General features: G+C 42.4%; 2 protein-coding genes across 2 annotated transcripts; both read left to right on the top strand.

Moving 5' to 3' along the window:
* Nucleotides 1-8,054: 8,054 nt before the first annotated feature.
* Nucleotides 8,055-25,294, top strand: LOC112576753 (GATA zinc finger domain-containing protein 15-like). Its single transcript, XM_025259432.1, has 13 exons — nt 8,055-8,131; nt 10,086-10,127; nt 11,334-11,666; nt 13,116-13,160; nt 13,597-13,638; nt 15,254-15,313; nt 16,275-16,429; nt 17,360-17,434; nt 21,613-21,802; nt 22,330-22,539; nt 22,948-22,986; nt 23,330-23,371; nt 23,644-25,294. The coding sequence occupies exons 1-10, from the start codon at nt 8,055-8,057 to the stop codon at nt 22,361-22,363; spliced, it is 1,053 nt and encodes a 350-aa protein (XP_025115217.1). The 3' UTR covers nt 22,364-22,539; nt 22,948-22,986; nt 23,330-23,371; nt 23,644-25,294.
* Nucleotides 17,428-20,235, top strand: LOC112568785. The gene is made up of 2 exons (XM_025246266.1): nt 17,428-18,724; nt 18,762-20,235. Exons 1-2 carry the CDS (start codon nt 18,236-18,238, stop codon nt 18,858-18,860), a joined length of 588 nt encoding a protein of 195 aa, XP_025102051.1. The 5' UTR covers nt 17,428-18,235; the 3' UTR covers nt 18,861-20,235.
* Nucleotides 25,295-25,298: the final 4 nt, after the last annotated feature.

Here is a 25,298-nt window from a genome sequence, read left to right as displayed (position 1 = left end):
AAAATTAGACGATAATTTAAAAGTAAATTTTCAACTTCATTCGGATAAATGTAGGAGTTAATTTCTGCTCACAGCACGTTTGTGACTGTACTCTGCTGTTGTAGCAAACTCTGTATTGTGTCGTTATGGATTATGTAATCCCGAGTTCTAATTTAATCATCATCAATCACCATCAATCATCATCAATCATCATCATCAAGTTGAGATACAGAGCACTTTACCCACCAAAGGCACGCTCACAGCGCTGTACAAAGACAGACAAGAGGAATGCTGTATGATACAGAGGTCAAAGGTGACACCTCGGAGGATGAAGGCGTGTCTCGGCAGTTTGCTCCCGGTGCACATAAGCTGTGGACACAAGGATTTAGACCGACCTCCATGTTGATAAAAGCCTTCATGCTGCAGGCTTTAGAAGCATCCATGACCCAGTGTCATCAGCAACATGACCTGAATACTCGTCAACATTCACTCCTTCCTTCCCGTCAGCACCGGCTTTCCTGTGACGATGACTTTCACAAACTGAGGATCGCTATAAGTAATGTCTTGAGTTTCTGATTCAGTCCAGTCAAACCAGCATTTGAAGTTTTACAGTAACACAGCTGAGCACACATCACAGCCCTGGCGCCCAGCAAGTAAAAGGTCAGCAGGTCAGCGAGACGACGGAGCAAGATGGATGAGGAGACACATCTGTCACCTGACGACATGCAGCAAACACAGGTTTGTACATCAGAACATGGAAAACACCGTGACCCACGATGGCGGAGAAGTAAAGCCAGTTAAGCCGAGTCTGTGGAGGAGGCTCAGCATCCTGTAAAGTCAAAAAGCCAGAGCAAGATGTCGGCTAGACACAGGTGTGACCACAGTAACATCTCGGTCGGCATGTGAGCAAATCACAACTCTAACCACTCTCACTACAACAACTACCGACATGTTGTCTGCCCTCGACAGTAGTGATGTTTCCGCCTTAACTTTGAACTGTCTGCCCCATCGACAAGTCTTTGCTCCTTCAGAGACTCCACCAGTCCGTCACTCATACAACAAACAACATAAAGCCGACTACAACTCATTGAACCCTCCTCAGCTCGAAAAGAAGAAATCGTTCCTCACTCATCAATCCATCCAAGTACAACATGGTGGGCGACACCAACATCACCTTCACGTCGTCCGTTACAATAATGTCTGTTAAGATAATGTTACTGCTGTCAGTCTGCCTGTTATGATAGACAAGTTACAGCTGTCTGTCTGTCTGTCTGTCTGTCTGAGTTCCGTTACATCAGCGCCATCTGTCACATTCTGTCTCCAAGCGCTACAACACTCGTGTCTGTGTGTTTGTTGTTTGTCGGCGATCATCGTAACATTATTACAGGCTGCCCCGCATACCATCTTCATAAAGTTCATAAACCCCGCTGTCTGGTGCCTGGAGCAGATACGTGACCACTCCACCCTTTTCCTTTGTTGTCTTCGCTGGCTTCCCACCCGTTGTGGCATTCAGTACAAACTGTCGGTGCCGAGTTTTAATGTCTTTGCTGGCACCTGCACTGATTGTTTCTCTCAACTGCTCTTCCCTTACATCCCAGCTACACAACTCCGCTTCTCATCTGATGATCGTCTTCTGACTCTTCCTGTCACCACAAAAACAACAACATGATGTTGACTTATTGTGCAGCCAAGCAATGGAACTCTCCCCTTCCACACCGGCCACCTACCCGCCATCGAGTCCTTAAAAAACCCCCATCCGTTCCATGAGCATTACTTGTTACACTAATCAACAGACTTGCCAGTAATTGTGATTAGCAGCAGACTACAGTCACTCCATCCTTATTGTTTGTTCCCTGATTCCTCTTGTGTCTCCTATGTTTGTCTTTCAATACTTATGTGCAGTGTTATTTCTCCTTCCGTCCTTCGTATTTTGTCACTGCCTCCAGCTACTCCTTCGTCAGCGTGATTGTGCGTTATATAAAGCACACGTTCTTTATATTATTATTATTGTTGTTGCTGCTGCTTCTGTTGTTGTTGTGATTGTTGTTGATGATGTCATTGGGGTAAGGGTGGAGTTTTTTGAGGAAGAACAAAATGAGCCCACGATGTCTCACTACTGAGGAGCTGTCGGTAGTGTCCGTGGTGTCGTGTCGTCCTCTACAGGTGAGACCACGCACCTGGTGCAGTGTAGTGCCGGGAGTTTCTGTACATTTTGCACCTGCTGGCAGTAGGCAGTCGGTGTTTACACAGACCACCAGCCCGGTGAATAAGAAATATTGGTCTGCACATCGGGCTGACGGTGGAGTGCGATAAAAGCCACCGAGAGGCAAGTGCCCGAGTCTCGGTCAGGTAGACCACAGTAAGCAGGTGAGCAACAGAGAGTCTGAGGGAAAGAGCGCAGACACGGGAGGAGGAGGTGTGTGTGGTGTGTGAGTGGGGTGGGTGTGTGGGGTGGGTGTGTGGGGTGGGTGTGTGAGTGGGGTGGGTGTGTGTGTCTGTTATCGGAGGAAAGGCCTCCAGCAATATCGTCTTTCAGCCCCCAACAAGTGTTACAGACAAGTTATCTGCACAAGGACACTCCGCCATGTTAACTCAACTGTCCCATTGTGTACAACAGGGAGTGGGTGCCACCCTGCAGTACGCATTCCACTGGTGGCAGTTAGGGTTGGTGGGGGGATGAAGGGGTCTCTGACGTTAGCAGACTGGTGGGGCTTCCTGTAGATCTCACGTGACCTTCCACCTGCTTGGTACTCTCACAAAGAAAGCAAAACAAACCTTTCGTATGCAGCGCAGCCTCCACCCTGTGGATCCCTCCACCCGGACACCCTGTTAACTGCCGTCAAACGGTGGACACTGGCAATGCTTCGGCCATGCTGCTCCACGTGACACCTGACTGAAGACATGGGTAGGTGGGTGGAGGAGGACGTCAAGGTAAGCAGATGAAAGTCTGGTTGTAAACATAGATGAGTGCTCAGGCTGTCCAGCGGGTGTTCGAGATCAGCCCCGATGGTGGGTAGGAGGACCCTGGCTACTGGGACTGGCGGGTGGGCCCCACAGACGAGGCGGTTTGCTCCGAGTCCACACGGTACCCGTTAATGGAGTGATGACGATGGGTCTTTCCTGGCTGTCCTCCCACTTCCTGTATTCATCTCTTGCTAAATATGTTATGAGGGAAGCCAAGAATTATGTTTCTCTCTGAGCTGCACTGGCTTGGTACTAGGTGCTTGGCAAAACTTGAAGTCAGGGTCTAAGGTATCCGACTTCTTGCCACCCAACCAAGTGAGAAATCTTTTTTACTCAATACACTCATTACACACACAGATTGCCTTGAGCTCTCTTCGCCAGGAGGCATATACACACAAGTATATATATATATGTTATGTACGAATGTTGATAATGCATCTCTGTTAGCTTGTGTCGTGTGTGTTTATATATTTTATGTCTCTCCAAATATAGAACGTAAGATTTATACCATCCAGTCAATTATACAACGAAAAAAGGACGAAAGGGAACAATGAACAAAGAAATGTGTAAACGAATACAGGTTTTATTGTTTTTTCAATAAACTGCCTGCAGTTTTAGCTTTTTATTTGTCGCCGTGGAATAGCTCAGGTCATGAACACTCACCTGTGACAGGTGAGGCGTCTGATGCTCCACCTGACGCCAGCTGACGTTTGTGTCTCGCGCTGTGTTGCTGTAGGACTGTGGTCGACATAGGCCTCCACACTCCCTCGTGTTGTGGGTGAAGTGTTTACATCCTCTGTCCTGCTCCACAGCTCTGTTTACAGTTGCAGTTCATTATTTTTTACTTTGAAGTGTCATAGCAGTAAAGTGCCCTCAAAGTACTGCAGTTGTACCCCGGGGGTGACTGTCACCGAATGTCCCGTGTGACGAGCGAGATGTTCCCGACGGTCGTCCCTCCACCCGTAGACAGTTCGTGTTTCAAAAGTCGTGCAGGCAAGAGTCACAGTCAGCTTCCTGCAGTTCCAGTGTAAAAGACGCTGATGCTGCTAATGATAATGGCGATGACGGTAAATCAGACAACGACAACGATGATGATGATGATGACGATGTTGATGACTGGACATATTTTTCAACAACAGGACAGGAATATGGTACCAATACCAACCATTGCTGTGGAAGCAGTCCGAGATGGAGGGTCAGCTAGGGCAGCCGCGGTCATCACCACAGCAACATGTGGACTAGGGCATCGCTAGCTTAGATGACAGCATCCATATTGTCCATCGTCACAAAGCATGGAGAGCTCGACAACAGTTGACAAGGCCCATCAGGGAAACTCCGACAAACAATGAAGAGGAGATCATGGAAATATTTTTTGATGACAGAAAAGACATGACACTGGTGAGAGAGAAATGGAAGACAAGTGGTATAGTATAAATAAAATTGAAGAACATGTCATGATTGGTGAACCGAGAACTTTCTATCTGTGCCACTAAACACTTTAACGAAGCACAGCTTCTGTTATTGTTGAGAACATTCACAGTGCAATTAAAGAAAGGGGAATTACAGACAAGATCACAGCAGTTGGAGCCGACAGCTTGGCTGTGAACACAGGGCCCACCGGTGGGGCAATACAGAGTTTCACACTGATCGCACTTTGCTTCAGTTGCTCTTCACACTTGAACGAGTTTCCGTTCCGCCAGCTCTGCAAACCACTCATTAGTCCCACTAAAGGACCCACACGGGGGACAGGACTGATTGGCAAGACATTGGCTAATTTTATCATCGCCTCTTTCAACACAAGGATGTCCACTCATTGCCGACGGTGATCCTCTCTCAGATATCAGCGAACTCAGTGATGACCTCCCTGTACAAATAATCACAGGTGTTACAAGTGTGACATCAGTAACATTTTACAGAGCCTGGGTCCATGTGGATGACCAGATGACTGACAACCGCGAGCAGGACATGTCTGGTGTATGTGGCAACAGTTCCACAAGTAACCAACTGTATTCCCTGACACACTTCATTGTCTACTTGCTATGGACTTACATTGCTTACCACGTGACTACAGATGGCCCCGGGGCCTGAACTGTTGATAATTATTGTCTGGCACGGCAATGTTATCACAAACCGATCTTTTCTTGCAGGTAGTCAATAGAAAACGTTTGACAAAAAGGAAATGTTTAGTTTACAAAACACAATGTTTGTGTTTTTGGACAGAAAAAGGCTGTGTTCTGCTCAAAGCAGATTTCTTTGCTTTACATTTTAAACTCAGCATTGGTTGTACGACACCCCGAGTGTGTCTGTTGCTCCGTTACAATTCATTGGATACACTACACCCTCGTGACAAGCCAGACAGCCGTCCGCCCAGTCAGGCTGTTTGTATGTGTGGATGTTGATGGTGTCTCCTGTCTCCTAGGCAAGCGGCATTCTCATTAGAAGTCCTCAAAGATGTTTTTGTTTGTTTGATTGGTTGGTTGGTTGGTTGGTTGGTTGGTTGGTTGGTTGGTTGGTTGGTTGGTTGGTTGGTTGGTTGGTTTCTTGAATTTTGGACGCGTATTTAAGGCGGGGACCGCACCCCAGTGTATGATGGTGATCACTAGAGTCCTTCATTTCCCAAGTCTTTGAAACCTGTTACTGTCACAGTTGTAACTATTAGTTGTAACAGCTCATTGTGACTCCAGCTAGAAATGTTGGCTCTCAAAATATCTTGTCTCACGCAGCTTCCTGCTTTTTAAAAAGCTAAAAAAAAAGGGTTACATTAATAATAATAAAACATCAAAGCATGTAGCCAGCTCCACCTATGAAGCTTTCAGCTCGCTAAATCCGATGAATATTTTCTTAGTTTGTTCACTGCCTACCTGCAGTTAGTTAGGGAGGTCTCTCTCATTACTTGTTAATTACTACCGTCTATAAAATTAGTAATTACAGTTACCTAAAAGCTGTTTTCCTATTCTTTCCACCATTATCATTAAATGCCTTTCTTTGTGTGGTTGGCGTCTGTGGCGTGTGTCAGCGAGCGTATGAACATCCGGAATGTTAAGGACCATAGGACTACACCCACAGATGGCTGACACTTAGTTCACTGAATGGCAACAAAGAAAGTCTGTAATTGTACACAGAAGTTGCTGGAAGGGTCCAAGTCGATAGGCTTAGAAAGCATGTCTGGGTGAGAATGTGTGGGTGTCCTTTGTGGCAATTATCTCAAAGTCGTATTCATCACACGATCGCATTCCTCACCTGCCCTGTGGTAATTATCCCTGGCGGACATCTCTCCCTCGTGTCAATGGCCATAAAAATCCGTTGGCCTCTGGGTCTCAAAAGGTCTTAGATATAATTGTGGTACATAAAAAGTCTACACGTCTGTGTGGAGGTTGTACAGGTTTCCAGAGTGAAGACTAACCCTGATTTTATTTCCAGTTGACACGATAACCTAGTAATGATGTTATTATCTCGAGAGTGCCAGAGAGTGGTAGACTGGTAGACTGATATCCTAGAGAAGCAAGAGTTGTGTTATTTAGATGTCAGCTGCTGTGGTGACTGGATACCTTTGTCAGGAGTTCCCGGTGATGGAATGGTATCCATGAAATCTCAGCTTGGACTTGTTATTCAAGAAAAGCCAGTTTTGCTATGCTGACAGCACTAATTAATATCTAGAAGTTTACAATGTTTATAGGGAGGATGTTGTAACTCTGGTAACTTCGTGAACCATGGGTCCTCTGGCGAAAGTTTCAGTTGAGAGTGTGGCAGGCAGGTGGCGGAAAACTGTCGGGTGAGGAGGAAACACGAGATCCGCCATGTTGAGCATCTGTTTCCGCTTGGAGTCAGAACAGGTTTCCTGGGCAACGGTGCACGTCCCCCCGCCCCTGACACACACACAAGCACTTTATATGTCAACTTAAATCATTCCAGAAAGTACATTTACTTCAAGTTTACTAAAGTGCTGGAAGTGTTCACGCAGTGAAGTGTTTGAACACTGTGAACTGAACTTGCTCACATGCTGCCTGTGACCGGGTGCAGCTGCAGGGTGGGGAGCTCGTCCACATGAATTTTGTTCTTCAAAGATGTCTGGATAGTCACATGACTCTGCTAACATATTGTAAACAAACGACTACAAACCTGTGACCACGATGTTAGCGGCGTCCTGGCCTTCTCTCTGTTCTCTGTTCTCCGTTCTCTGTTCAGTTCCACTTAAAACGAGTTTTTAGTTAATTCGCTCACCATCGAAGTCCACGAAGGCTACCTTTTCCAATTGTCCATTTTAGGAAAATCTGGCTTCTTTATTTTCACATCCCACAATTCCTCTCATCTCTATCATGTCTGAACCACTCTTTTCTTTTTGTTCTTTCTTTATTTCTTTAATCGATATGTCTGTCTGTTTGTCCTGAATTCTGTTCTCGTCTGTGTGTGTTTGCATGTGTACACTTATGTGTGTTGGAGGATGCTCTACACTTCTACCGATCTGTTCTCATAGTCAATGCATACAGACTGTAGATAAAATATCTATACTGTATACAGTTCAATGTATTTTAATTTATGTTTATAAAGTTAATATACAAGGATAATGACTAACTATTATCAATGAATAGGTTAAGGAATTACTTGTGTTGGCAGTCGAGCTGAATATATTTTTGTTAGAAACTGCGACATTATTTTTACACATATCATTAGCTCACTCTCTGGACGATTGAGTGCACGTGGACAGAGAAAGAGAGATGGAACGACAGATCGTTCAGGTTGACTTGTAGAAAGCGTTCGCCCCAATAAAAGTGAGGAGATAAAGGATATGAAGCCATCATACAGTCGTCCTCTATAAAATAGTTTTGATAACTAACAGGACTCTACACGGAAACACGAAACCCCGAAGTAGTCTCTCCCCACCCCATGGACCTCTCTCTACCCGATTGACTGCGGGACTGGCTTCATGTTCCTGGACAAACGACTTGTGTGGGTGTCGGGACAAAGGCCACCCGAGGTAAAGAGCTTGGCTCAAAGAGTTCACTGAAGTGAAACTGCGTACATTACATGAGGATTGTAACCCTGCCTAAGGTGTCCCCTGTGTGTACACCAAGGTCTCAAGAAGTTTCTATTTCTTGTGAAGAAGCTAATACATGTATGTCTCCGTGTCTGTAATCTCGGTGGACCTGCAACTTCTCACTAACATTAAGAACTGTACGAACTGTAAGAGGTCAGAAGGTAATGACGAGAGAAGCAGTCAGCCCCTAGTTACCCTACTTCAGGCCGCTGTAGGGCAAATGTCGGAGCTCAGTGACCTGTAGATGGCCTGGTTTTTTCTTGTTTGCTGTGTTGGTGTCTCACCTTCATATCCATATTCTGACCTCCTTTTCACCGTTGAGTGATCGCCACACCTACTACCACACCTACTATAGCAACTGAGAACAACGTTTGTTTGTGGAACCACGAGTCCTAACTCTCGTCCTTAGCCAAACTAATTCAATAAATATTGGATGATGTAGGGGGTAAGGTCCATGCCTTACATCTGACCACGTTTTCCGGCAGAAGTTTACTTGTTTAACATGAGTAGGGTGTGTGTTGTAAACCAATTTATTTACCACTCAGCGAGGAAGGTATGTCAGGTATACAGTTGTTTGTTGAGACTACAGAGATTCATCCAGTGCCACCCCACACTGCTGACTCCTAGAAATGCTATTGGTGTTGACAAACAGCAGACCTCTGGCAGGAAGGAATCGCAGTGAAAGTAAGAACAGGCAACCTCTGTGACCGTCGTCATGGTTACACGAGACGACGATTCACTGGTCACTTCTCTGCAGCTGGTGATCATCATTTGAAGGATGCGACCCAGTTGTTAGATAAAAGTGTGGATGTAGTGTTACAATGCATCATCATCGTCGTCGTCGTCGTCGTCGTCGTCAATCATCATCATCATCGTCATCAACCATCATCATAACCAATTCAGCCTATTTTTTCTAAAATATTTTGATGTCATTGTCTAATCAGACGAAAGCAGAGCTGGACCTCATAACAAGTCACGTGTCACTGCTCATACTGTTCACACGCGTTTGGTTTAGTTGCGTTTTGTCTTCTTTTTGTAGCTTAAAGTTGTTGAAGTATGACGAGCACTTTCATATTACCATTATTATTCTTATTCCAGAACATGCAGGTCAAAGGTCAAAGTGCCTGTCAGCTGAAGTGGAAGGTCGTCACGCTGCTTGTGAGCCTGTGTGTGTTTATTGAAGAGACTAAAGGTAACCGTGCTCATCACCTGCGGTGTATACATGGGCTTCCTTCAACTTTTCACTCACGTGACTTGTGTTTGAGATCAGAGATATTATTTAGAATGGAAAGGAAAACTGGCAACACACTCATAACACACTTACAACACACATACACAGCAAACAACACACCTACACAAACAATTACACAATACTTTGTTCACTTTGTGACAGGCTTGAACTTAATGCATTATTTCACTCGGGTTACCCCTTGACCTCCGGACCTTACCTGCCGAGAAAAGTCAACACCTGTGTACCAGGCTTTCCTGCTCCGCCTGATGTTTATGTTTACAGTTTCCAATTGTTGTTATTGCTGCCCAAAGAGGGCAATGAACTTGGCGGCTGCTGTTCACCGAGAAGACTCGAGCTCAAGGGCTGCTGACACCTCGTGGGGTGGATGGTGTAACGGCCTCCGCCATTTTACCCAGTCTCTGTCATAGCAACATTCCAGTCTAGGACTGAGCAAAATAATGTTTCGTCGTTAACACAGAACTTGCCTCGTACTCGAGTTCCAGACTACCGGGTGGACTGGGTGAGGTGGCACGTGACGCCTGCTCACAGGGGTATGTGGGTGCATGGGGTGGGGGGATTGGTGAGGGTGGAAGTGGTAGGATGGGTACATAGATGATGGGCTGCTTGACTTGCTAAGTGACTCATAATCAAGTCTTATAACTTTTAATTGCTTTTGTGTTTAAAGGGCAGGTGACGTGTACATACCAGCAGATAGCAGACACCTCGGTTGACGATAATTATCGTGAATACGAACTGTTCTTCAATACACAGTCGCATGTGAACAACTGTGTAGCGGCGACTCTCAATGCCAAATCGCCGTGTACCAAGACCCCTCGTGTCGCATATACTATAATGGTGATCTTGGAACACAATCAGACGGCGGGTGGACCTACTTGAAAAAGCTCAGCTGCTCCTCAGGTGATTAAAACATACTTTCATCAATTGTCTGTTTACTTTTGATACTTTGTCTAATCATCTACTAACTATTGAAATGTGTAATTTCGCCGACTGTACTCTTTCTGATGACTCTAGTAGTTAAAACAAATCCAGGTTACCAATGGACTGTAATTAATAACATGAATGCAAAGATCTCGTCAGGAAAAGGTCAATAACTTTCAAGATGGCTTCAAGCAGAAGAGGGTCAGTGTACTAACTGATTGATTACTATATTACTTGATTGCTTTAGACTATGATGGCGACATCTTCAGGAGGGAACAGCCACAGGTAGGGCTTGCTACCTTCCTGGAGATGGGACATTCACATCTTATATGTATTGAATTCCATAAAGCTGGTTTCACACTGTAAAACTGAATCGAACATTACACGAGGTAAAACTAGTCCAGTATCAGTCTGAGAAAGGTTTATTTAATTTCAGTTGATATTAAATAAAATATTCGTGGAAGACGACCAAAGAGGTTTACCCCATAACCTGACAGCCATAGTTAAGAACGAGTTGTGGAAACATTTTTCGATGACTAAATAGTTTGGGGGTTTGCCCTGATTCCCAATGGTCCGTCTGCAATTTATGGCCATCAGTTTGTTACCATTTTAGAATTAGGTCAGAGAGACAGAGTTGGGTCAGACGGAAAGACGGAGAGAGTATGGGTCAGACGGACGTTCATTCTTTAATGAAACTGTTTCTTTCGACCTCAGTGCTCATTCAATTAACTGCAAACATTTTGTTTGTCAACACTTTCTTACTGCAAGCCTCAAACCACCACAGCCATTTAGACACAAATGTTGAGGTTGATCCTCACATTGGCTCAGCTCCTGTTAGTCGTTTGCTGGTGGAGCTGTGGGCACCATTGTCACCTCTGACCTCCACGGCAGCACCTCTCTCACTTTCTTCTCATTTCAACGGTTTTTGTGTGTCTAGCTGTAAAGTTATCTTTGTATCAGTCTGTGTCTGTCTCACCAATCTTTACAACACATTAAAAATGATGTAAAGAGGTTGTCAGCGAGGTTTGTAGACGGTTAGTGGTTACCGACACCAAATCCATGAACAGGAAGTTTAGACTGTGAAGGAGTTGGTGATTATTATGGGATGTCCGTGAGTTTTTAGTTTACGACACTGTGTTTGTACAACACTACAACTCGTTAGTAAATATTGTGTTCATAACAAAGCTACTACCACCCAAGTCGCGACCACGACCACTACAACAACAGCAGCACCAACAACGACTACACAACCACCCACAACAACAACAACGGCAACAACAACAACGACTACACAACCAACAACAGCAGCACCAACAACGACTACACAACCACCACCCACCACCACAACAACAACGGCAGCACCAACAACGACTACACAACCACCACCCACCACCACAACAACAACGGCAGCACCAACAACGACTACACAACCACCACCCACCACCGCAACAACAACGGCAACAACAACGACTACACAACCACCACCCACCACCACCACAACAACGACAACAACAGCAGGTATTGGTGTTGGCAGGGAGCGATGCTCTCATCGCGCGATCTTTTCCTAACCAGAAACTAATGTGGGGATGGTGCCTTGTCGTCGTCGATGTACATTTTAACGACTTTGAAAGCATTTTAACAAGAAGCTTGTTATTATATTTCCCTGCAATAATCACTAACTCTACTCATCGTGTAAAATTGTAAACTACTAGTTCACTACAAGCCGACAGGATTCCAGAAAACGGAATTTGCCTGAATGAACTGACAGGACAGTTGCAACTAACATTGTGATGGAGGAATACTTGTGTGGAACAATACAGCAACAAAATTAAAAGTCTAGCCTATATAATACAAATTAATTATTAATTAATCTTCAGCTGTAACTACAGACAAGATTTACAGTCGCTCACGTGCAATAGATATACATAGCTGAGTGTACGTGTATACATGTTGAACACGGTGAATATCATTCTTCAATAGATAAATAACAACAGTAGGAGGAGTCAGTAGCTGTATCAGGTTCCCTCATGTTGACACAAACATCACGACCAGTGGAGTGAATCTCGTGTTTGCCACGTGGAGTGAATGGGTTGTGGTGATGCACACAGGCATCTGGTATCTGCGGCCAGACTGCCAGAGATGTATATCTATAACACACATACAGCTACAGTAACAGTTAGTTACTTTGTTCTGACATTGCTCTCACCACCAGATGGGTTGCTTCTACTACATCACCTCTCTGTTGATTGTTGGTTGATTTCTGCTACAACTACAGTAGCTGTGGTGGTGTATACAGGGTTGTACATAATCTGCTTGTGGTGGTGTGGCAGTGTCTAACACTTCTGTAGATGAAGGTCTTAAACACAGTCCTTTCTCACCTTCAGCCTCTCAAGACTTCAAGACTTACTAGCTTTTTTAACTTTTGGTATTTTTTTAATATCTTTATATATATATTACTCATTCTGCTACAACTGCAGTGATTAGTTACTTGTGTTACAACTGCAATGATTATTTTGCAAATCAAAGTGAAAGCAGTGCACTGCAGCTGTTGCCTACTGAATACAAGTGTTTTATTTTAATAGACATTTTATGAAAATCGCTGTTTATAAAATTCGTTTGTTGAAGTATATGAGATGAGAAGCCAATGCTTTATGTATACAGTGACTATGACAATTGTTTATTATTATTCAGGGAGTGAATGAGGAAAGAGATGGAGTGAACATTATGTACAAGTGAGAGGATAGTCATTAAGTGTAGTGTCTGTATATGTGTGCCTGTGTGTGTGTGTGCATCTGGTGCTGTGTATGTGAGAGAAAAATAGAGAGAGAATGATGTTGAGGAGTCGGTGTGTATATTTGGGCAAAATGTTTGTGTGTGGTGCATGTGAGTGATGGGGTACAAGTGGTGTGTATGTTTGATGTAAAGGAGGGTTTTGTTTTTATATCTACATGTGTGTGTCTGATACAGCAACTACAACTACTACTGCTTCAACATCCACGACTTCAACAGCAGGTAATTAAAACTTTTAAATGCTGTCTTAACTATTTTGGCAGACCTTTACAAAGGATTCTTTCTTATCAATGTACTTATGTAGGAATTCTATGGACATCAGTTTGTATACTTCTATGTAATATTCTCTAAATAAGTGTGTTTCCCAATCTGTGTTTATCCAAGCACACATATTTATATCTCTGTGTGTGTGTGTGTGCCTGTATGTGTGCATCTGGTGCTGTGTTTGTGAGAGAAAAATAGAGAGAGAATGATGTCGAGGGGTCGGTGTGTATATTTGAGTAAAATGTTTGTGTGTGTGTGTGTGGTGGATGTGAATGATGGGGTACAAGTGGTGTGTATTGGTGTGTGTTTGATGTAAAGGAGGGTTTTGTTTTTATATCTACATGTGTGTGATATGTCTGTATTTTATATACATGTCGTATATATGTATGTACAGCACCTACAACTACTACTGCTTCGACATCCACGACTTCATCAGGTAATTAAAAACTTTTAAATGCTGTCTTAAGTATTTCGGCAGACCTTTACAAAGGATTTTTTATCAATGTACCTATGTAGGAATTCTGTGGACATCACTTTGTATACGGTGTATACCTCTATGTAATATTCTCAATCTGTGTTTATCCAAGCACATCTTTATATCTCTGTGTGTGTGATTTTTGAGGTCCCTGTATCTACCTACTTATTTGAATTTTAATATCCTTTATTTCTCTGTATCATATCTACATATTCATGTCCTTGTGTCTGTCTAGCTCTGTATCAGTGTAATTATGTTGCTGTGTCTATGAATAATCTTGTATTTGCTTATCAGTGTATTTGCCTATTTATATGTAACTTTGCAAGTATTTGTTTATATCCGTGTCTGTGTCTGTGGCTTATCTGTGGATCACTGCTGTGTTTCTGTGTGAACATCTGCATCATCACAATATTTATGTGCTTATTTCCATGTGTCTTTTCACATATGCTATGTATGTTTATATGTGTAGATGTGTTTCTAGTAATCAGTGTTTTTATGTATCTAAATATGAATCATTGTGTTCATGTGCTATTTATGTGTTTGTATTTGCATACATGCTTCTGTACTTGTCATTGAATCAGTGTATTTAAATATCTCGGCAAACCAGCACATGTCTGTATATTATGTGTGTGTATATATATATGTCGATATTTGCATATTATTTATATATATATGTGTGTGAATTAACATATTTGTGTATTTATATGTGAATCAGTGTCTTCATATACTTGTATTTATATATATATTGTGTGTGTGTATATATATATATGTGAGTTAGTGTATCTGTGTGTATATACCTATGACTCAGTATGTGTATATATTTGTGTCTATATGTGTTTATACAAATCACGTATTTACATACTTGTGTGTATTTGTAAATTTTTATATGTGTGTTACTTTATCTTTATCTGTATATATGTGAATTAGTATATTTATATATTGTGTATACATGTTAATGTCATTCAGTATATCTGTAGAGATGTACATGTGTATAGAAATCTCTGTATTTACATACCACTATGTGTCTATATGTGAATCAGTATACTTACATATTTGTATCTAAATATAAATCTGTGTGTATGTGCATCTGAATGTACCGTATCTCTCTCTATATATATATATGTAGTGTGTGGCTCTATGTATATAGATATAACCCTGTGTCAGGATCAGTGTATTTAAAGACCTGTATGTTTATGTAGCTGAGTTGCTGTATTTATGTGCGTATATCTTTCTCTCGCTAACATTTCTCAGGGCCAGCTTTATGCGAGGGCGGTGCCTCGCTGCTTTACCTTCCCCATTCCTCTATGAAGTCTTTGAGCTCCCGTGTATGTGATGATGATGATGATGATGAGGTAGTTTTATAGCGCGCCAGTATCCGCATCACAAAGATGCGCTCAATGCGCGGTGATCCCATGGTGTTAGAAACATGAGCTGTCCGACTGTCCTGATTGTAGTCAACATGCCTGTACATAATTACTGTTCAGAAAGTGTTTCAATTTTCACATTACAAACCAAAAACGGAAATTACCATGATGATGATGATGATGATGATGATGATGTGCTATCTTTACTTTAGAAAACTCAACTCCTACTACCATACTTGTGTGCACGCCGCCTCTCACCAGCACAACGGATGGTATAACATTTGTACACGTGTCCACAATCTTTACTTTCACGGTGACAGTGCACCTTGTAACCTTGTAGTCTCAGCAGAACTCACCTAACACTGAGGTCGGCTAGAATGACTCGCACCTTGTAAAGTCCACCTACTAATGGCTTGGCGACCTCCTCACGACATGAATCGTGCACAAAGTTGAGATGGTGTGAGTCTGCTACCAGACGGTGCCAGGCTTTGGTGATGTGCACACTTCCTTATCCAAGCTGCTTTCATCCTTCACTCATTCACTCACTACTCAAGCATGCACTCACTTCTCTGACAAGAAGTTTCTTGTACTCAGCTGTGACACCACCTGGGAGGTCAAACTGTTTCTAACCTCAGCTAAACTTCTTCCTCTCCACGCCAGCTGTTCTCGACCGTCTCATCTTTGAAATCATCAACAAAGATGTACTTCTTTCTCATTAGTTCCATTTCCTTCTCTTCTCTTAATGTCTTTCTGGAATGATTGTTACTGTTCATTACTGTTTTTGAGGGATCATGATTGCTCCTCGTGGATAGTGATTTTCCTCGTGGATAATGATTGTTCCTGTAGAGGTCATGTGGGTGCACTTTCACCTTTTGCTTATGTGCCATTGAAATTCTTGTTCTTATTATAATTATCTGATGACTATAAGCTCTCTTCCAAATCTTTCTCACATCAACATAAACTACTTTTTAACAGTATGTTCTATGAGAGCTGATAGACTACCTCTGACCCGTGTACCAGAAATTAGCTCTAACGAACTGTTCATTGCGGCACATTGTTTTGATGATGTTATACATCTTCCAGCAAGATGTTTTTGTGTGGACAGTAGAATACAGTAAGGACATTGACATAGTTTAAAGGTTAACATTAGAAATAAAAACAGGAAATTGCTATGATGATGATGATGATGATGATGATGATGATGATGTACTGTCTTGACATTAATAAAAACAGTGACTTTTACCACAACCCAACCGTTGACCTCGTCTTCCACTGTTACCTCACCATCGCCACCACCACCACCACCATCACCAGCAACAACAGCAGCAACAACAACACCAGCAACAACAACACACCAGCAACAACACCAACAACAGCAACAACAACAGGTATAAAAAGCTGTGAAAAGAGACGCCAGTGATAATCTGTAGTAGTCGTGCAATTTCTCACCTGAACTGACTACAAAAGCCTTTGTCTTCCTTACACTTTGCACCTGGCGAACTCTAGTAACCCTGCGACCCTCACCTACCTTATTAATGTGTTGTCTATATTCTCTTTTTCCTCAATATTCTATTTTTAAGGTAGGTATTCTCCATAGTCTCTAATTTCTTCCAATGTTTTATAATTTGTGAATTGTCAATATTCTCAGTGCTCTGATCATGAAATCTGTATTTCTGAGTGAGAGGATATTCTTATTGACTTGGAGGTGTTAATGATTCCAATTATTCAGACTTAACATAAGTAATGGTAATTGAATCATGGGAACGAAAGGATGTAGAGGGCGAGACACTAAATCAGACATAACTGTTGATGAAGTAGCAGTAGACACTTGATTGTTTGACAGTTGTTTGTGATGACAACAATCTCGAGAAAAGACCAGAATTGTAGTGCAGTGATTGTATCAACATTCAGTTTGATAAAGGCTTCAAGTGATGGTGGGGAAGTTTCTCACTCCTCTGTAGATAAAGATCTTGAACTCAACCATTTCTCTGCTCCAGCCTCTCAAGACATGCTTACTACTTTCTTTGACCTTTTTCTTCATTCTTTTTGTCTGTTTATATTTGTACAACTTCAGTGATGCTGTGGTGTGCAGGTATGGAGTGACGGGGCTGTATCTTTATGTTGTGTGTTAGTGTGTGCATGTGTGTGTGTGTGTGTATACACGTGTGTGTGTTCTAGAATTGTAAACGCAGGAAGGGCCAAGCATGAGAGTGAGGGGGGATTTGTTGGGGGCCCTGGGTATGTCTGTGTGGTAGGTGAGAGAGATATTTGTTTCAAACATTGAACAACAAAACATTTCAATTTTCACTCATAATTAGCAACCACAGACCAAACTACAACACCGTCAACAACAGCGCCTACAACTACTACTTCGACATCCACGACTCAATCAGGTAATAAAAATGTTTTGAATGTGTTGTAAAGTACTTTGGCAGACTGTTATAAAGAACTGTCTCTTACTGTACCTGTTTGATAACTGCTCGTGAGTTTCTCTACCTGTGTCTGTGTCAGGTGCTCTGAACCAGTCTCTTCATGTGCCGCTACTGGTGCATCCCAAAAGGATGTATTTATGTCTGTATATATGTATATATTTAGGACTGACTTTACTGAGGTCCCTGTATGTGAATGTTGGTGCATTGTGTGTCTGTACATAAATGAAAGTATGTCTACATGCACCTATATGCACCTATTACGTATATATGTATATATGCACCTATTTATGTCTGTCTTTTGATATGTACACCTTTATATATGCCTCAGTTAATCAGTGTATATTATATGCTGTTTTATACATGTTTATATGTAAATCAGTTTATTGACATATCTCTATGTGTATATATAATGTGTGTCTGTGTTAGTGTATTTGTATACCTGTTCAAAATATATTTGTGTGTACCATTGATGTATCTGTACATGTTTATATGTCGCTGTGAATCAGTGTTTTAATCACCTGTATCCAGTCACTGCATGCCTATATACATTATTGTATGTGTGTACGTCTACATATATATATATAGCTTGTGTGCACACATTTCTGTACGGCTGGCTGCTTGAATACATGTCTGTCTCTGCTTCTCAAACAAAAGTTAATACTCTTCTTGCTGTCAGCTTTGGGTGATGGAACTAAACCTCTGCTGGTCAACACCTTGGTGAGGTTACTGGCTTTCGATGGAAGCAACATTGTGGTGAGGGTAATGACTTCTGTTGACACCAACATTGTGGTGAGGGTACTGACTTCTGTTGACACCAACATTGTGGTGAGGGTACTGACTTGTGTTGACACCAACATTGGGGTGAGGGTACTGACTTGTGTTGACACCAACATTGTGGTGAGGGTACTGACTTTTGATGACACCAACATTGGGGTGAGGGTACTGACTTTTGATGACACCAACATTGGGTTGGGGGTACTGACTTGTGATGACACCAACATTGGGGTGAGGGTACTGACTTTTGATGACACCAACATTGGGGTGGGGGTACTGACTTTTGATGACACCAACATTGGGGTGAGGGTACTGACTTTTGATGACACCAACATTGGGGTGGGGGTACTGACTTTTGATGACACCAACATTGGGGTGAGGGTACTGACTTTTGATGACACCAACATTGTGGTGAGGGTACTGACTTTAGATGACACCAACATTGGGGTGAGGGTACTGACTTTAGATGACACCAACATTGGGGTGAGGGTACTGACTTTTAGATGACACCAACATTGGGGTGAGGGTACCAAACCTCTGTGAGCATTATGGTTTGGGGGCAGCACCTCATGATCATAAGGTGAAAGTGCACGTGCTGGAGTATCTTATCTGATCTTACCTACTGAGCGGTCTACTTCCTGTTGATGCTGAAGCCCGTTTCATTAACATTTACCTTCTCCCAGTAACTGCTCTTGTCCTCCTTTTGTTTTAGTATTTAAAGGACCTGTAGTTCCTGTTGTGGGGTTAATAAAGACCTTGCACGTTCCTGTCTTGGGGCTAAGTGCTTAGGGACCCCGCATGTTCCTCGTCTGTGGATAACTGCTTACAGACCCTGCGTGTTGCTGTTTGTGGTTAATTGTCAAATGTTTTTACTTTTATTTTCATACCGACATGGACAAAACTCATTTACGGACGACACATTTTGGTTGCTTTGGGCTTCTCGCATCTCTGGCTGCTTCTTGTGTAGTTTTGTGTACATCGAGACTTTAAAATCCGGATCCATCATCTATCATCGATCATCATCATCCATCCATCATCATCATCATCATCATGTCACCAATGGCAATGGCGGCGCGGTAGTCGTGTAGTCGTTGACGTTTGTATCGATGATGACGAGGGGAGGCAGCCCGTTGCTGTTCCCTCCCACGTGACGCGCGTGTTTTTTGTGCTTTTCGACTTTTTCTTCATTAAACCCTGATGTTTACACTGGTGAATCGGCTTACTCAGCTGACTTATTCAACTGACTTACTCAGCTTCTACACTTGCTACGAGGTACGTGTCTACTTTGCCTTTATCTATTTTTCTATTTCTCTGTATGTAGGAGAGTGTGTGTGTCAGCGTGTTTGTGTGCTTGTTACTCTGATATTCTGTGCCATAAGTCCTATAGAAAAGGTTCATCATTTCTTTAGATGTTTAAGTAATGCTAATGTATACTAATGGCGTAGTAGATAATCATAGCTTTGACAATTTTCTGTAAATATTTGATTTCACTGAAGTCAAAATTTTTTGCTAGGGAGCCAAGATGTCTTCCCCACAAACTGGGAAATCGTTTGATCATAATCAGATAGCTTACGACTCCTCTAACCATCCCCCCTCTTCCCCTTCGTGGTGGTCAATCTAAATTATAGAATATAAATATATCATAGGTATTTTCTGGTTCCTTTCCCACCGTTGTTTTTTTCATGATGTTAAATGTTTACAGGGTAGCTCACAGTTTTCCACGTTTGTGGAGTTACATTTTCAGAGAACCAAGTTACATTTCGTGCCATTTCTGTTGTTTTGAGTAACTTGCAGACACATCGTCCATTGATGCTAACACTCGGTCTGTAGCTGACCGGATGTTTGTCCACCACTGCGCATGCGTGCGAGATGTTCTGTGAACGTTCACGTTAGGCTTGATTGCAGAATAAACCGATTCTATCCTCTTTGTAGACTGGTTACATTAAAAGAAAGTGTTTCCAGCATAAAATGTACTTTTGCAGACATGACAGCATCACTGTACAGTGATACCTCGGTTCTCGAACATAATTCGTTCCGGGAGGACGGTCGAGAACCAAATTGTTCGAGAACCGAAGCAATGAAACCCAAAGGAAATAATGGAAACTGGATTAATTTGTTCCAAGCCAGAAAATGCCTTTTTACTGGCTAATTTGTATATAATATGTAGAAAAACATGAGTCTCAAGAAATTAGAAATAAAAGTGTATTTATTAAACAAACAAAAAATAATAAATAAAATGTACTGTACAGTACAGTAAATTTGTGTTTCATTTACTGTCTGTACCAAACTTTATGGCAGGAGGAATGAATGTGGAGGGAGGAGGGAAGGGGATGGTTATTGTCACTGATGAGCAAGCAAGGCGCGCTGGCCGAATGAACGCCATTCGGCTCAACTCGGCTCATCTCGGACGTTCGGATGTTCGAGTTCCAAATATTTGTTCGAATTCCAAGACAAAATTTTCTTGAATTTCCTGGTCGAATACCGATTTGGTCGAAAGTCAAGTCGTTCGAGAACCGAGGTATCACTGTAGTTGTTGGACTTTGTACATGTCTGTGTCCCCTGAACAGCTGGAGTGTTGTGACTGTTGTTTGTTGTTTATTGATTGTGTGCTGTCAACATTTTGTTAACAATTGGTATAATAAGATTAGATATTTGTTTAACAAGTGGTGTGATACAGATGTTCTTTATTATTTAACAACTTTTGGGTGACTTATGTACAAACAGTGTCTCACTCTGTCTGTATTGCAGTCAGCCTCAGACTTCGCCCTTCACTAAGCCAAAGGCTGTAACGGTCTCACCCTTCGTGTACACAAACGATAAATAAGCACGAATGTTAGTTTGAAAACCTAACAAACTGACACATGTATAAACAAATACAAAGATTCGATGAGAATGAAAGACATGAAGTTAGCACAAGCAAAGAAGCTTCGTTTGTCATAGCTGTGTAGAAGCTTCACAACTCGTAGACGACGACGACAACAACAACAACAACAACAACAACAACAGACAGGTGTGGTTGCTGCTCACCCACTCACCACTGGACTCCAACAGAAAGTCATACCGGGACCAACCGTCAGCTCATTGTACTCAGATGATTATCGTAATTTAAAGTATTTTTGTTTACTATTTGCATTTAGCACAAGTCAACTATTGAACTTGCACCAATCACATTGTTTTCAAAGAAGACTCGCCATCAGTGGCTAGATTCTATTTTTAGACTGCTTGATGGCGGAACGACTGTCCAGGCGCCGTTGCTGTGGGTGATGCTAATTCGTCTTTTCTTTGCTGCTTTGCACAAAGTTCATCCCCTGAAATAATTATTTTCAAAGCTTGTTCTTCTTTACTTATTTTTTTTATTTTGTCAGATTTTAGGATGGAAAGAAAGTTCAACACAAGCTCGACAGACGCGCCGGCATACAGGATCGAGTCTGTCGGTCAGTGTGAGGAGGCCTGCAGGCTGGTGACCCAGTGTCAGGCCTATGCCCTCAACATCCACCACGTGCACCCTGTACACTGCCACCCGCTACATCAGCTCAGTTCGTGTCAAGAGCAGCGGTACATCCTCCATCCTTTCCTCCCGTCACTGCCTACATGTCATCTCCTACACTCTAGCCTCTATATTATTTGTTTCCTCCAATATCTCCCCTCCTTCTCTCTCTCATTTTGTCCTTTGTTTGTATCACTCTTCTCTCTCTCTTGTCTCATACCCACATTCTGTGATGGCGGTCCGGTGGTGCAGCGGTTAGCGCCTGTCACCAACACAGTGAAGATTGGCTGTCCTGGGTTCAGATCTCGTCTCGGGCAAGCTATTCTTTCTCTGTATGTGGCATCTGTTTACAGGGTTGGTTGGCATATAGTTGCTGGCTTTGTGTAAACACCAATCTCCCTCCAAATTATGTGATTTAATTTTTTCAACTTGTTAATTCATCTTCAGAGTTGTCCCTTCCCTCTATCCACGCACACTCGTTTATAAGGATAAAATGTGTGTTTGTGTGTGTGTGTTTGTGTGAGAGAGAGACTGTCGTTGGGGGACACAGACCTTGCACTGCTGGTCAGTAAGAGTGAGGTCCTCTCTGTGGCAGGCTTCAGCGAGACCTGCAACATGACAGGAGATGACAGAACATCTTTGTCCTACTCACCAACCCTTCAGTCGTGTGAAGGTGTGTGTCTTCGCAGCCGACTGTGCAAAGCCGTGGTGTTCGACTCCAGTGGCCTCACCTGCAGCCTGTACTCGTCCCTCCCTGCCCACAAGGACGATAACCCCAGTCTCACCCTGTCGTGGAAACTCTCAGGTGTTCTTCATTGTTTGTTTTGTTTACTAGCGCTTAGGAAAACTAAGACACCATGGCATAGAGGGTCTATTGGCCAGTTCGAATCTTAGTTGATCGGTAGTCGACATCAGAGAAAGTAAAAGACGACAGAATAAACAGTCGAGCGTTGCCTTGTGTGCCTTAGACACGGTGAACCACCTACTGTTCCCTTCTCACTAAATGTTTGGTTTTTGTACACATCACTAGCCTGTCGCAGGACTGCTGTACTGAGAGGAAGATTGTAAAAACAGTTTAAACCGACAAGAATATAAACAAATAATATTCTAAAGCCATCTGTGTAGTATGTTGGTTGAGTGTTTTGTTTTGTTCTACAGCTTGAAATGTTCATTAGTAGATGAAATCTCCTCAATCTTCATTATTTATTTACAGATGAAGGCGAAGTGTTTACATTTACGTTCAAGAATGATGGTAGGCTGACAGGAATTATTTCAGTAATTTTGTTTCATCTCATCACACAGATTCTTTCATCCCTTGTCTTCGTGTTCTTTCATCTTGTCATCATACCTGTCTTCATGTCCTTTTATCTCACCACACCATGTCTCCGTGCCCGTTCATTGTTATTGTGGTTATGTACATTGTTTACATGTAAACATCTCCGAAGCCAGATCTGAGGTCCCTGTAAGCAGTTATGACACAAAGTTAAATTATACTTGTGAAGATGTTTAATGTTGGGTGCTTGAGTTGATGGGTGGATAGCAGGGTAGCGAGGCAGCTCCATGTTTGATATTTTGAATCTTCTGTTGTTATTCAGGAGATAACGGTTCGACAAGACTGTTCTCCACTTCACACCTGTGTAAGTGTGACTGTCAGAGAGCTTGGGTGTGTGAACGAGCGAGGAGGTGAATGTCTGTCATTACAGCAGATGATTGACTGTTAGCAACTTGTTTCTCATTGTTTTCAGTCAGTGTGGGATTCGGTGTTTGTCTGAGTGTTGAGATATCTTAGAGGTGCGTGCCTGCACGTGCGTGTTCTTATGTTGGTCAGTGTAGTTTCTCGATGGTTAATACTGGTTGGGTCTAACTCCACTGGTATTTATGTGTGGATTTCTGGTTTTTTTAATTTTAGGTGCTCTACAATTGGTCTCTGGACTCCTAGCTGCTCTCCTTCTCTCCTGAAACTGATGCCGTGGAAGAGGAAGCCCACTCTCTTCTGGTTGCTATGGATAAGAAGGACATGGCACGTGTTTCAGCAGACCTGTGCATCGTTTTTCATTGTTTACTGTTTTACTGTACACGTGTTCACTTGTAAGAGTTAATGTCTATTTTTTAACGAAGATGCCACCTGACAAACCATGTTCACACTATGGCAGCCTGTGAACTCCACTCGCATGTCAGGAGTCCGAGGTCTCTATGGACAGTGCGTGTGGTGCATGTGTGTGTGTGTGTGTGCTTGTTTGTGTGTGTGTGTGTGATGTGTTCTAGGGCGTGAGATTGCCCGCTCATGTTTTGTTCGTGTGGGGAGTCTGCACGTGCGTGCGTTCAAGACGAGAAATGTCTGTTTTAATATAGGTGTACATAAAGTACATACCTGCGCATGAGTACACAGGTGTACATAAAGTATATAGGTGTACATGAGGACACAGGTGTACATAAAGTACATACCTGCGCATGAGTACACAGGTGTACATAAAGTAGTGCCTTGGAGTGTGTGGCTGGTGATTGACGAGAGGATGGCTGCTGTCACTCAGGTGTATGGCTAGCGCTATGTCACGTGACAAGTATCAGGAATCCCATTGCATACTCAGATGGTCACATGGTGATGTCGGCATACAAAGCAAATCAAACTTTATTGTCTGTCAGAGGAAGTTCAAGACAGAAATGTTTCTTTTGCTCACAAACCCAGCCTTATATACAAACATATGTATATTTGACATGATGAGCAGACTGACTGTCTTTCAACCATATGTCCCTTTTACTAAACATTACAGAAATCTTTATGTGAGTTTTTTTTACACATTTTATAAAACCTTGAAGAGGTTTAGTTTTGTTTACACTATTTTTCCTGTTGTTAAAATGCCATCATCAGTATTTATAAGCTATCATCGAAGTCTTTATACATTTTTGATTCTAATCTCACAGTGCTGCTGTCCTCGTAGCAGTGGCTAAGGAATGTCACAGTCTTTATAAATGTAGTTTTCTATTTTGTTTTTACTATCTTTAGAATGTCACGTGATAGAGTGCAGAACTAGGTGTTGTTTCCTAGTTATAACCTTTAAAATATTTTAGAAAATGCACTGTGGAGATGTTCTTTTCTACATTTCTTTAAAGACAGTAACAAGGTATTTTTGTGGGATAGCACCTTACATTACTTACATTGCTCACCCTACCTTACATTTCTAGGGTAGCACCTTACATTACTTACATTGCTCACCCTACCTTACATTCCTAGGATAGCACCTTACATTACTTACATTGCTCACCTTACCTTACATTTATAGGTAGCACCTTACATTACTTACATTGCTCACCCTACCTTACATTCCTAGGGTAGCACCTTACATTACTTACATTGCTCACCCTACCTTACATTCCTAGGGTAGCACCTTACATTACTTACATTGCTCACCTTACCTTACATTTATAGGTAGCACCTTACATTACTTACATTGCTCACCCTACCTTACATTCCTAGGATAGCACCTTACATTACTTACATTGCTCACCTTACCTTACATTCCTAGGGTAGCACCTTACATTACTACATTGCTCACCCTACCTTAC

Source organism: Pomacea canaliculata, linkage group LG1 (genome assembly GCF_003073045.1).
Source record: "Pomacea canaliculata isolate SZHN2017 linkage group LG1, ASM307304v1, whole genome shotgun sequence".
Taxonomy (NCBI): domain Eukaryota; kingdom Metazoa; phylum Mollusca; class Gastropoda; order Architaenioglossa; family Ampullariidae; genus Pomacea; species Pomacea canaliculata.
This window is presented reverse-complemented; position numbering and strand designations above follow the sequence as displayed.